The sequence below is a fragment of the Colossoma macropomum genome, unplaced genomic scaffold, assembly GCF_904425465.1.
Source record: "Colossoma macropomum unplaced genomic scaffold, Colossoma_macropomum, whole genome shotgun sequence".
Classification (NCBI taxonomy): Eukaryota; Metazoa; Chordata; class Actinopteri; order Characiformes; family Serrasalmidae; genus Colossoma; species Colossoma macropomum.
This window is the reverse complement of record NW_023494809.1, coordinates 26,666,237-26,678,833: the sequence shown is the minus strand read 5'-3', so window position 1 is coordinate 26,678,833 and position 12,597 is coordinate 26,666,237. Positions and strand designations below refer to the sequence as shown.

The following is a 12,597-nucleotide window of genomic DNA, read 5'->3' as shown; positions in this document are numbered from 1 at the left end:
ACTCCATCAGCAGATCAGTGCTCTCTTGCAGGTGAGCTTATGTAAAATGAAACTGTCACAGCAGAGTCAGGGGACTCGCTCACACTGGGCCCCGGGGGGAGGAGAGGGGTAATGACAGCACGTCTGCTCCAGAGACAGTGCAGGGGGAGAGAAGCGAAGTCGTTCAGCCGACAAAAATTCATCCTAGCTTAGTTTATAAACAAACCGAGTTTGACTACAGCCTTGAGCAATGGTCTGCAAGTAGGTGCCTGTGACATATGCTGATCATGTCGGCGAAATATGGTCAAAAATGAATGTATTAAGTCCATTTTATTAACACTTACTGCATTTTTTATTCTATCACTAAGAAGAGAAAAGGTAGGTAATATCTTAAATTTTAGATACATTTATATTTCAATTTAGATCACTTGCTTTAAGTACAGTGTCCTTGAGAGCCTGAAGGCTGAGGTTTTTAAGCAGCTAAGTTTGCCTGGTTAGTTATTACTTGGCCTTTATTGGGCACTAGGTTTTATGTCAGCTTTTTGGGAGTTAGTCTGCCTTTATTAGTAACAAGGTTGTCATGATATCTTTGAACACCAAAACCAAGTGAAGTACCATGAAGCTCGATACCAAAACAACACAATGGCAAAAATAAGGTCCAACAATCACCCACATCCCACATTTTTCTTATGACATTTGTGTGCGTTTACGTACCAAAAAAGTGTTTTGGTATTTTTTCATGACCATTTTTCAACCTCTTTTAGAATTAAAGGCTGTCACTATCGCAGGTCCTTCCTCTATGCTGCTGTTAGAGTGTACAACCAGCGCTGTGGTGGTGTGTTAGTGTGTGTTGTGCTGGCACAAGTGGATCAGACACAGCAGTGCTGCTGGAGTTTTTAAACACTGCGTCCACTCACTGTCCACTCTATTAGACACTCCTACCTTGTCAGTCCACCTTGTAGATGTAAAGTCAGAGACGATAGCTCATCTGCTGCTGTACAGTTTGTGTTGGTCATCCTCTAGTCCTTCATCAGTGGTCACAGGACGCTGCCCACAGGACGCTGTTGGCTGGATATTTTTGGTTGGTGGACTATTCTCAGTCCAGCAGTGACACTGAGGTGTTTAAAAACACATCACCACCACATCAGTGTTACTGCAGTGCTGAGAAAGATCCACCACCTAAATAGTACCTGCTCTGTGAGGGTCCATGGGGGTCCTGACCACTGAAGAACAGGGTAAAAGGGGCTAACAAAGTATGCAGAGAAACGGATGGACTACAGTCTGTAACTGTAGAACTACAAAGTGCACCTATATAGTAAGTGGAGCTGATAAAATGGACAATGAGCGTAGAAACAAGGAGGTGGTCATAATGTTATGCCTGATCGGTGTAAATTGTATATACGGTAATAAGTAACAAACTGTAACCTTGTTAAGAAATTAACAAAGTTAATACCTTGTTTGTTAATTCTGTTCTTGTTACTTTGCTGCTGTAGCACTGTAAATTTCCCCTGTGGTGAGACTAATAAAGCATTATCTTATCTTTCTTAATGCTCCTTTCAGACCGATATATGTAAATGAGCTCTGTTCTGATTGGCTGCCCTGTATTGAGCTTCATTCAAATAGCAGTCCAGGCTTAAAACCCCTTATAACGTCAGTGTGCATGGGCGGAGCTAAGCTGCTATAGGCTGAACAGGTGGATGTATGTAAGTGTGCTTTTCTTTGTGACATCGCAAAAATAATGAGTTCAAACTAGGCTGTTTTTGCAGCTTAGTTTCCATACATGGTCTGATTGGACTGGACAGCAAACAGCTTGAAACTTTAGCAATGTTTACATATTACATCAGATTCTTGATGTAAAAAGAAGAAGAGAAAAATCTGCTGTTCTGTGATATAGGTCCATTAAAGAAATCAGTTAAAAGTATTGTATTGTTTATTATGTTGTAGTATTGAAAAAGTATTGGACTTTTGATGCAGTGATAACATTAGAAATAGGTAGGTTTATTGGGCACACTGTAGCTACATTCAGCGATTATATCTAAAAAGCCACGGCAGTCCACTGCAAACATTTCCCAGACCCAGATTAAGACTAAGCCTAGACTAAAAAGAATTTCCAAAGATGATTCACCACTGGCGCTTCAATTTAGTCTAAGACTAGGCTTAATCCATGTCCGGGAATGCAGCCCTCAAGGATATTAAAGACAAATCCTTTAATGATACATGTTTATTTGTAAAAATATAGTTGGACTGTCCAGATGTGAGCAGAATGCTGGCGTCTTTCAGCTTGTATTCTTATCCCTTCTCGTGTCATATAGAAAACTAGCCATTATCTCCACAGGTTTAAGTGACAGAGGGCTTGTGAAACAACATAAGAGCTCAAATTAACCGTGGAATTAAGGAGATCCAGACCGATTTGTCTATGTGATACACTCACTTATCACGCTGCTTTGTTTGATTTGCAAATAAAATTTCTTCTCTTTCTGTCTCCTTTTCTCAGGGAGGTTCTTCTTGACAGCTACACATCCTTTCAGACCCATAGCGCTGAGTTGTCTTCTCACAGTGGAAGGATGGACAGAAACACCTGTGGATGTTTTCAGATCTGAAGCAGCTTGATTTTCTCCTCTCTCTCAAAGATGAAAGCTTTAAGTGCTGTTTATCTGGGGTAGTTTTGGTGTCTACCAGGTCTTCCAGGTGGTTGTTAGGAGGCCTATTTTCTCTGTAGCTTTGAATATCTTTTTGCACTCCAGTTATGGACACACTATTTTTTCACCTATTGTTCTTTAACTTTCTCCTTCCTTGCGCAAGCAAATTATTTTACATCTAATCACCTCAGAAACGCCTCCTGAAAAACTGGAAATTAAAGAAATGATGGGTTGTCTATGACATTTGCACATGACTTCAGAGAGTCTGGCCTGGGAGACTTGAAAATGTCTGCTCAGCATTTTCTCCAATACCATCTCATACAAGCCCTTACAAAAAAGACGTTTATTCATGCATGCTATTAATAAACTACATATAAGTGAGTGTGCTTTCAGTTTACTTTTCGTGTACTTATCAAAGATATATTAGATAAAATTATACTTAAACGTACTTGGCTTATACTAACAAGTATGCAGAAAAGATGAAGCAAATTTGACCTATACTTGTACTTATACTGTGCATATACTTGTATATACAAATACTTGTATATACTTATTCATATACTTGTATGTACTTGTGGTCTGTACTTGTAATCATACTTTAAAAAGTACACTTTCATAAACTAAAAAGTGGGCTAGAAGTATATATCTAGTACCTATAAGTTCACTTATAGTGTATTTGACTGTATAGTTGAAGTACAAAATAAAACTTAAATGTAAACTGGTTGTGTACTGAAAATGTACTACTTTTACAACTAAAAAATACTTAAAAGTATACATTTATAAACTAAAAAGTGGGTTTAGTCCCAAAAAGTATTGACATAGTACATTTATAAGTATACTACTAGAACACTGATATAAGTATACTTACCACAGATAGTATACTTGCTAATGAAATGCTAATGCTAAATGCTAAAAATGCTAATGAAACAAAAACATGGTTAGGCTTACTACAACAGAAGTCATGATTGGCCAGTTGATCACCCTCCAGGGAACTGTGGCATCATTTATCTCCCAGCATCTGTAAGAGGAGAAAAAAAATCACCACTTACATTATAACAGAACACCCAAATGACCTGAATCTCAGATAAAAAAGAGCTACTCCTAAAGGCCGGTCGTTTGATATTGAAAGCCCCTGAGAACAAGCTTGGCTCTACTCACCCCCTGTCCTCCAGGTATATCCTGCAAATGACCCACGCTATCACAAAGATTGTGGGGAATCCTAGCAGAAAGAGAGGGAGGTAAGTGATCACTTAATGGCAGGTTTTGAAGCACAGGAACATTATAGTAGAAGGGTTGTAATAAAGCATGTAAGTGTAGGATCATATATAAGTAGGTTTATCATTTTTCAAGTTCCTCTTGATGCTTTATAACGGTCTGGTAAGTATCTCGATGGTGCAACTGCTTATCCTAAGGATTCTTATGATGCCCAGTATATCATTAGATGGGAAACTAGGGGGGTATATCACTGTCCAGATCTTGGCAGAGGACATGGTTTGATTCTGAGTGGGGTAAACACTGTAACCAACATTACAAAAGGAGTTTGTGCCGAGTGTGTTGGGAAGGGAGAAAAAACCCTGGTAAACACAAAGGAAAGGAGATTGTTTATTATCACTGTCATGATGAAAGAGACTGTTGATGAGGTGTTGATGGGATGTTTCCAGCGAGCCAAAGTCCAGCCCCAGTCCTTCAGGCGCAGAGACTGAACTGTAGTCACCCTCCTTTCATTTCTCAGCCTGGCAGAGGCTTCGCTCCACTGAGACAATCAACTACAAAGACGTTTAATACATAATGCAGTGGTGAGAAAAGCCAGCGACAAGCGCCGAGCCTTCCTTTCCCTCACATACTCCCATCTGCTGAGGAGAACGAGCTGGAAGGTGAAAACGCAGTGTTAGGAAAAGGCGTGCGCTTGTTTGTGTGTGGTGTGGTTATGACTTGCTTCTTAATTGACGATTATTTGCTTGTGGCCTCTGAGTGTCAAGAAGAAAGCTGACCAAATGCTGCCTTGCCTCTTTTATCCCCCTCGCTGAAAGCCGACTTTATCCCTGCAAATGTTCACCGTGAAAACTGGAACAAAGACATGAACGGCGCTTCGGGGTAGAAACATGATTTCAGGCTTTCGTTTGAAGGATTATACGTGATGGCGGAAAAGAAAACCTCAGGAAACAACTCTACAACACAACAGGCTCCAGCAGTTTAGGGATGCTACAATGGTGTTTACGTCTTCTCTGGGCACAAAACCAAAAACCTTGAATGACTCTGTGTTGTGAACAAAGCACATATGTGGTGCACAGTGTGAGACAGTACAGCCTTTCTGAATGAGGGGAGCGAGACTCACCCCACCCGATGAAGAGATAGACCACAAAGTGCCGGTTCTTGGAGAAGATCACCATCAGCAGGGTGTGCAGATACAGGCCCTCCACCAGCAGCCAGAAGAAATTAGCCATGACGAAGTAGTTAAAAATGACCAGACTGGCCTTGCACCCTATCTGAAGAGCAGAAACAGAACACAGCAGTGCTTCTTGTAAATCTCTCTATTTAAATGTTTGTTTATGGTTGGTATAGTGTAGTGGGTAACACCACTGCCCTCTACGCTGTAGACTGGAGTTCAATCCCCAACCTAGGCAGCACCCTACACTATACCAATAAGAGTCCTTGGGCAAGACTCCTAACACTACCTTCACCTACCTGTGTAAAAATAAAAAATAATCAAATTGTAAGCCTCTCTGGATAAGATCGTCTGCCAAATGCCGTAATTGTAAATGTTATGGTCTGAGAATTTGGCCTCACATGGAGATGCTCCATTAATGATGGTTAGAGCTACACGATATGTTGGTGGCTGATATATTATTTGCCAACTGAATTATTATTATAGAAACAAATATTGGAATTGATATGTATAATTATAAATGACAACGTGCAGCTCATTTGTGCTCACGCACAAACCAAGTAAATAGTCTCATTCTTCTCGAACTAGGTTCAATGAGACAGCAGCCATAGCATAGTGGCTAACACAGCAGCCCCACACATGGCAGATCTATGGTTCTAGGCAGGGACACAACTGCTAAACTAGCAATGTTGAATGAATTTGATTTAGCTTGGCCTGTCACAGTATATACCAATCATAATTATTTGAGGGGAACAGGATTATTTAAGCTGACCACAATTACGTTCTTTGATGCTTTTTCATCAGTTTGGTTGAGCCAATAAAAAGAATACAAAGAAACAAGAAAAATGTATAGAGAGACGTCATGGATCTTACAGAAGCAACAAAACTAGTGCTATAATATGTTTAGATGGAAAATGTGAGTAATGTTGGTTTATGTGAGTTTAAGCTGTTTCTATTGTTATTTGGAAGTTTCCAAGTATCTACAATTGGGAAGCAAGGTCAATATGGTAATTTTAGGCTTGTATTTTAATAATTGCATACAAAAAAAGAGGATTGAGTTGTTACCCACAATTACTTACATGGCATTTAATCTAATGGTTAGGTCAAATTTTATGACATTCACAGGCCTACATTTAGCAATGTTGTAGCTACGTACTGGCCAACAATACATCTTGAGAGTTTCATCCTGTCGTACTCTCACTGCCCCTCATATATGGATTAAAGTGTGAACTTGTTTTAAAATGCAGATAGTTAAATTGTTAGTTCTTAATATTGGCCACAAGAAGGTGTTAATTATTGGCTACCAAAAAAATTCCACTTTGGTGCATCTATAATGTAACAAAAACTGACACAGAGGACAGTAAGAGCCCAAAATAGCCACAATTTAGAGTAAAGGCATCTTTCCTTTGCTCACCAGTGAGGGCTGTTCATGGCATTTCATGTTCTCACTGTGCGAAAACAAAATGGCGTCCTTGATCAGCACGGCAATAGCTCTCAGGATGAAGGAGAAGAACAGATTCAGATGGATGTAGTTCCTTGTGCAGTGTAGCTTTCTGCAAGATACGGAGAACAAATTCAACAAACTCATGTTTTCTGAAGATAACAAGTCCCTCGTAAAAGAGACATCAAGTAAAAATGTTAAGCAATTCTCAATTTGTTCACCTCCCAGCTTTTATATGAATATTTCAGGCTCCCAGTCATATAAACACTATCAAAATGAGATAGAACGCCAAGCGTAATGTTTATACTCAGTGTCAAAAACTCTGAATTACGATCTTTCCAAAAATACTGCCAAAACTCAAGTCCCGTAATGATTACAATTAATATCTGCCACAGCTGTCCATTCACAAGAGTTGAGAGTTACATAAAGCAGAGAGGGAGAGGGAGCGTTTTGTCTGGCCGAGGGCTCGTTTTTTGTACCTGAAGAGACACAGGATGGTACTGCCAGTGATGAGAGCGATGAGAGAGAGACTGTGGCCCAGCGTGTACAGGGTCTTCACGACGGTATAGAACACCAGCTGGTAAAACAAGAAGAACATAAGTTTGTGTTTTCATTTTCAGTTCCTAGAAAACATCAGGCACGCTTATTCCTCGAAATACCTTCTCCTCCCTGTCTCTGCCAGAGTTATAAATAACCGCTAAGTGGACAACATTCACAGCAATCCGGGCATTCATAAACAGTGCAGATGACCCTCTCACCCCTTAACCAGTCGAGCGTTAACTGAAGCAGACGTTTATCGCCCCAATGATGACATGCAGAGCTGATAACCAGGGAAACTCAGAGTACGGGTGGTGGGAGAGGAGTGTGATGGAGTTCAGATATGAGCATCCTCTATAAACAGCATTCTTTAGGGCTTACACACCACCGGCAGCATTCCAGATCTGGACACCACGTTAACAGCATTCCATGCATCACCAATTAAATTTTATAGAATTGCTTCTTCACTGTATATCCTTTTTTATTTACACAGTATGTACTTAAAGGTTGTTATTTAAAGCTGTGACGTCTTAGTTCTCTTCGCTTTCGAGCTTTAAGAAGACGCAGATGTTCTTATACAGTGCTGGACGTAAACATATGGACATGCAACATCATGATGCATGACAATATTCACCGGCGCTGAAGCTTTGGACCTTACCATTCCAGCCAGTGACCTACTGTAGCACATGCCGCGTTAAAACTAAAACATCATCTCCTGTTTGACCATGTTAATTCAAAAAGAATTAAAATATTTGGACATTCTTTGGTGCGGCGGCCTAAAGGTTAACTGAGTTACGGCGGGACAATGGCGTGAGACAGGAACCAGTCACTTTGCACAACTCAGGAAAGGTTCCGAGGGGAGGCCAGCTCATTTCCTTTTTCAGACAGACACTTATATGTTGGCAGAGAGATATCAAGGAGCCTCTTCGGAATGTGTTTTTGGGGGTGCCCATGGAAAGTTTCTGGAGAGTCTCATATAAAAGGTGACATTAAAAGAGGACTGGGTCCTGTGAAAGGTCAGCAGCACTTTGACAGTGCCTTCCATCAAAAATAGTGTGAACCTATGAGGTTTAACCACTTACATGACCAGGGCCCCGAAATTTCCATACATACTTCTATACTGTAAGAATAGCTCAGCCAGTTTACATTGAAGTCCCTGTACACTCTCAGGAATGGAGGTGCAAAACTGTCACTGGGGCAGTACCTCTCTTGTTACTGGGGTGGAACCCTCAAGGGTGCATCTCAGTACCTTTAGTGAGGGAACATAACTGAACCATAATCCATTAAAACGATATTTTCTAAGTTGTACTGACTCCACACACCCCGTCTCGTCTCCAGGCTTTTATTTTAATGTTCTGTTTTAAAACATTGGATTATTAGATAAGGTACAAATACAAACTTTTCATCTGGAAAAACATATTTAAGGTTCACAATCAGACCTTAAAACCACTGTTGTACCTTTGAGGGAACATTTACATTGTTTGTACCTTGATGAACCAAAAATGTACCTGCACAGAACCTTTATTTCTAACAGTGTAGTCAATGAATAATACGCCTTAGTATGTCATAAGCCTGGGATTTTACGGGGTTAAATAACAAGGTTCTGTTGTCTGCCTTTTGAGTCCTACTGGATTGCTAATCCACAGTCTTGGGAGCGTCTGAAGGCACCTCTCGAGAATCTTATCATGCCATAATGATGTGTGAAAGACAAATGGGGCTAATAAATGACGCTGTTTCCAAAAAGACCCTGAAATAGAATCACTACACCAGTTTTAAAGGATCAGCATTCAAAACTTCCTCAAAGAAGAGAACATGCTGGGTTATTCTGGTGCACATTCAGTCTTGAAGTGAGGCTGCAGACGAGCCTCGGTCAAGGTCAGCCTACACTTCCCCCCAAACCCTCGGGAGGGGAACTCTGTGTCATCTTCGCTAATTTCAAAGAGAGGATTCCTGTGAGGCACAGATTTTGCCCTCCCTGCCTCCACCACTCCTCATCAGGAAATTGCTCTGATGTTTAATTTCCCCCCATCGCAGGTACAGAAAGAAAAACAACTCACTGCCTTGTTTCACCCCCGATTTGTACGTATGAATCAGAGAAGCATCTGGCCAGCGTCCCAAAACCCAAGACTGACAACAGTCCTGCAGCGTCTAATTGAGGTCGAAAGTGCACCTCGTGGGCTTTATTCCATGGAGCTACCAATGATCATGAACTTTCCAAGCGCTTGAGCAAAAAAAACAAAATGCTCTTGTTGTGGGGTCAGTGACTACTGTTTTCCTATTTCCTCCCAATATACAATGAAATGCCATTAGGTGCACCCCCCCCGCCTTTACACAAATTGCCCATTCTAACAAGATCGGGCAGAGCTGTGTTTCTAGCATCAATTGAGGGTTCAACTGAGCGCTGGAATGGGTAAAATTGAGTGAAATTATTGACTTTGAACTTGTCGGCTCTATTGTCTCCCACATGCAGTGGTCGGTCTAGATCAATTTTAGAGGAGGGGTCCCAGTGGGGGCCAAAATCCAACAGGTGGCTGGGGTGGTGATAATATGACTTTTAAAAAAAGTGTAGTGCAAAAAGCATCTTTATGATATGAAAGGATTTTATGGAAAAGTTTTTCTTTTTATTTGATTTTTCTCCAATTTTCTCCCCAATTTAGTCGTTTCCAATTTCACCCACTAGTTTGGACTCCCCCAGTCACACGATACTACCAACGCTAGGAGGGCAAAGTCTAGCACAGGCTTCCTCCGAGACCTGTGAAGCATCAGGATCAATAATCAGGATACAAAAAGACTACAGGATCATTATAAAACTAAGGTGATTAACAGACATTAAAACAAGCAACAATAGAATAACTCTTTATGGTGCTATATAGAAACATACTCATAAAGGTTCTACATACAACTATACTCAACACATTCTCTATCAAACTAAAGAACCATTCTATGCAAAGAACCACTTAATCAAGCAAAGGGTTCCTTGAGGGTTCATGGTTACATATATGTAATGTTGAGGGAGATGAAGAAGCAGGATGAAGGTGCAAGGTCCTTGGTTTTATTAAAATTCCATAACAATAAAGGTAACCACAACGGTGACAAAACAAAGACAGAACACTACTGAACAAAATACTGAAACAGAAAGAAAACCACAGACAGAGGAACATGAAGAAAACTAGAAAACAAACAAGAGACAACCAAAACAGGGCCTGAGAGAACAATACACCAAGCAAACACAAAACACACAACCAGGGGTATAAATACACACAAAACAAACCAGGAACACCTGGGATTAATGAGAGAGTTGGGGTACAGACAACAGACAGGCGAGACAGATGACAAAAAGGCAGGAATGGGGAGGAGACAAAGACCTGAACAACAACAAAAGCACATGGAACAAGAAAACAGAGGCTGAAACAGAGAAAGGCCCAATCCCATTTCACCCCTCGCCCCTACCACTGAGCCCTTAGCCTTCTGTTTTGCGCCTAGGGGTAGGGTGTCTCAAGTTTTGTTGAGACAGAGGTGTAGGGCGAAGTGTTAGGGCTACATGGCCCTCCAAACGGAGGTTTTTCAGAGACTCCAAACAGAGTATTATGAGAAAAAAAGAAAAGCCGGCTAGATGGAGAACAAGAGACCAAAGAAACCCACTAATATGAGAATTTTCTCCTTTAAAAAATACAATAACCATCATATTCTCTTAGTTTAATATCGTTTCAGTGTATTATGGTCCTTTTCTTCATAACAAGCATAAAAAATCTCTAATAGCATGTTGATGTCTCGGTAGCTAGCTAACTTTCCCGTTCCGCCTTAAATAGTCCAGTGGTATTGACGCCTAAAGCACCAGAATGTAACTGCTGCTCCATTTAAGGTGGAACGGGAAAATTCAAACAAGAAGCTGGAGAATATCTGACTTCAGCTTAGTATCACTAAAGAATTAGGGGTGGTGATAATAAATAATTGCCCCCCTCTTTGAAGGCGTATGATTCCCTAAATGTAACTAAAGCCCAGCACTGAGGAGCTGAACTTTACCCTCCTCTGCTATCACTGAAGACGGACCGGGTCACCTACAGATCAGCGCTAGTAGCCGTTAATGAAGTAATGTTTTTTTTTTTGCTTTGTTTTTTATTTGAGGGTTGTCCCATTTCGTGGGGCAAGATTTCAACCGCTAGGGTGACCCTCGAAAACAAGGACTAAGGGTAAATTTTCTTTACTGAAGAACCCTTGAAGAACCATCCTTTTGAAGTGTGTGGTTATTTTCTTGTGTGTTCTACGAGATACATCGGTTGGCTAAATGTACCAAATTGTACCAGAAAATGTGAGGTCAGTAGCACGCAGCTCTATCTGATGGACTCACATCAACTAGAACCGGTATTTAAATTCCTACGTAGTGCACTAGCTATGTAGGGAGCAGGGAGCTGTTTGGCGCCGCTGGAATGGTGCTAAATAAGACTTGCGGTAGTTATTTGGTGACCAAAAAGTTCTTATAAAGCAAAGGTTTCTGCATTAAACAGTGTTAAATTATCATATGTCCATTTTTATACAAGAAAAAGTTAAAAAGTTCGTGAAATGACCGCAATATGCAGCGGTAGGCGACCGAATGTTGTTCTCCTCTTGCTTGACAATGATACCATGCTCTAAAGGAACTACATTACTTGGCGGAATACTTGTTTTATGTCGACTGTTATCAACAATCACTTAAATTACTTTCTGAAAAAGTGTGTATTTTATCATTGTTTATTTTGGCTGCCATTTTATAAAAGCAATAAGCCATGAGAGGCTGTGCGTTACTGCGATTTTATCATGGGGAAGGGAGTTTTAGGCACTCTGCTTTGCGTCAGGCCTAAGAACACCCTTCCCCGTGATAAAATCAGTACCACACGGCCCCTCGTGGCTTATTGCTTTAATATCACCCGTGTTTAAAGGTTGGGTCCAAGTGTGGAAATACTAGTATCTTGCTAAGGTTTGCGTTAAAGAAATAAATAAATGTGCACCGGTAAATTGGGGCTGTTACTGTAATAAATTCTCACATTCTCAAGTTCATTTCTTGACTACAGTTGATCCCCACTCAGATGGACACTTCCAGCATGATAATGCACCATGTCACAACCATATATCGTCACCAAATGGTCCCACGAACATGAGAGCAGGTTTTCCCTGCTTCAGCGGGCTGCACGGCCCCTAGATCTCAACCCTACTGAGCATCTTTGGGATGAGGTGGAGGTGGTGCTGCTTATTAATAGGGCAAACAAGATGTCTCACATAACCCACAGAATCCAAACCTAAATCCTTACGACAGGCCTCTCCTTCCAAGTAACACTTCTAGCACTTACATCACTCAGGGGCTGCAGCGAAGGAGCGAGTCACTGATTAGTCGTATGCCATTTTTACTCCAAGGGAAGCTTTAAATTAAACCTATTTACAGCCGAGTTGAATCATCCTCCTCAGGGCACGAGTCTGTGTCTTCCCGCACCCTCGGGTTGGTGCGGTTCCACAACTGCTTCAGAGACGCAGCTCCTTCGTGCAGTTTTCGTCTCACCGCCGAGTGTGTCTAGGTGTCTGATCCGATCCCCGGGATCATCTCCAGCAGCGCTGACAAGCCACCGAATCCAGGCAAGCGGCTT

The 12,597-nt window shown here is 41.2% G+C and overlaps 1 protein-coding gene across 1 annotated transcript in view; it reads right to left on the bottom strand.

Annotated features, from left to right (window-relative positions):
* The window catches only part of vipr2 (vasoactive intestinal peptide receptor 2), a 67,058-nt gene that overhangs the window by 14,898 nt on the left and 39,563 nt on the right, over positions 1-12,597 (bottom strand). Inside the window, exons 5-9 of the mRNA XM_036558588.1 lie at positions 6,925-7,022; positions 6,419-6,557; positions 4,954-5,104; positions 3,777-3,837; positions 3,567-3,636 (exon numbers count right to left, since the gene is read on the bottom strand). Of these exons, the coding sequence (XP_036414481.1) occupies positions 3,567-3,636; positions 3,777-3,837; positions 4,954-5,104; positions 6,419-6,557; positions 6,925-7,022 (519 nt within the window). The remainder of the gene's footprint in view (positions 1-3,566; positions 3,637-3,776; positions 3,838-4,953; positions 5,105-6,418; positions 6,558-6,924; positions 7,023-12,597) is intronic.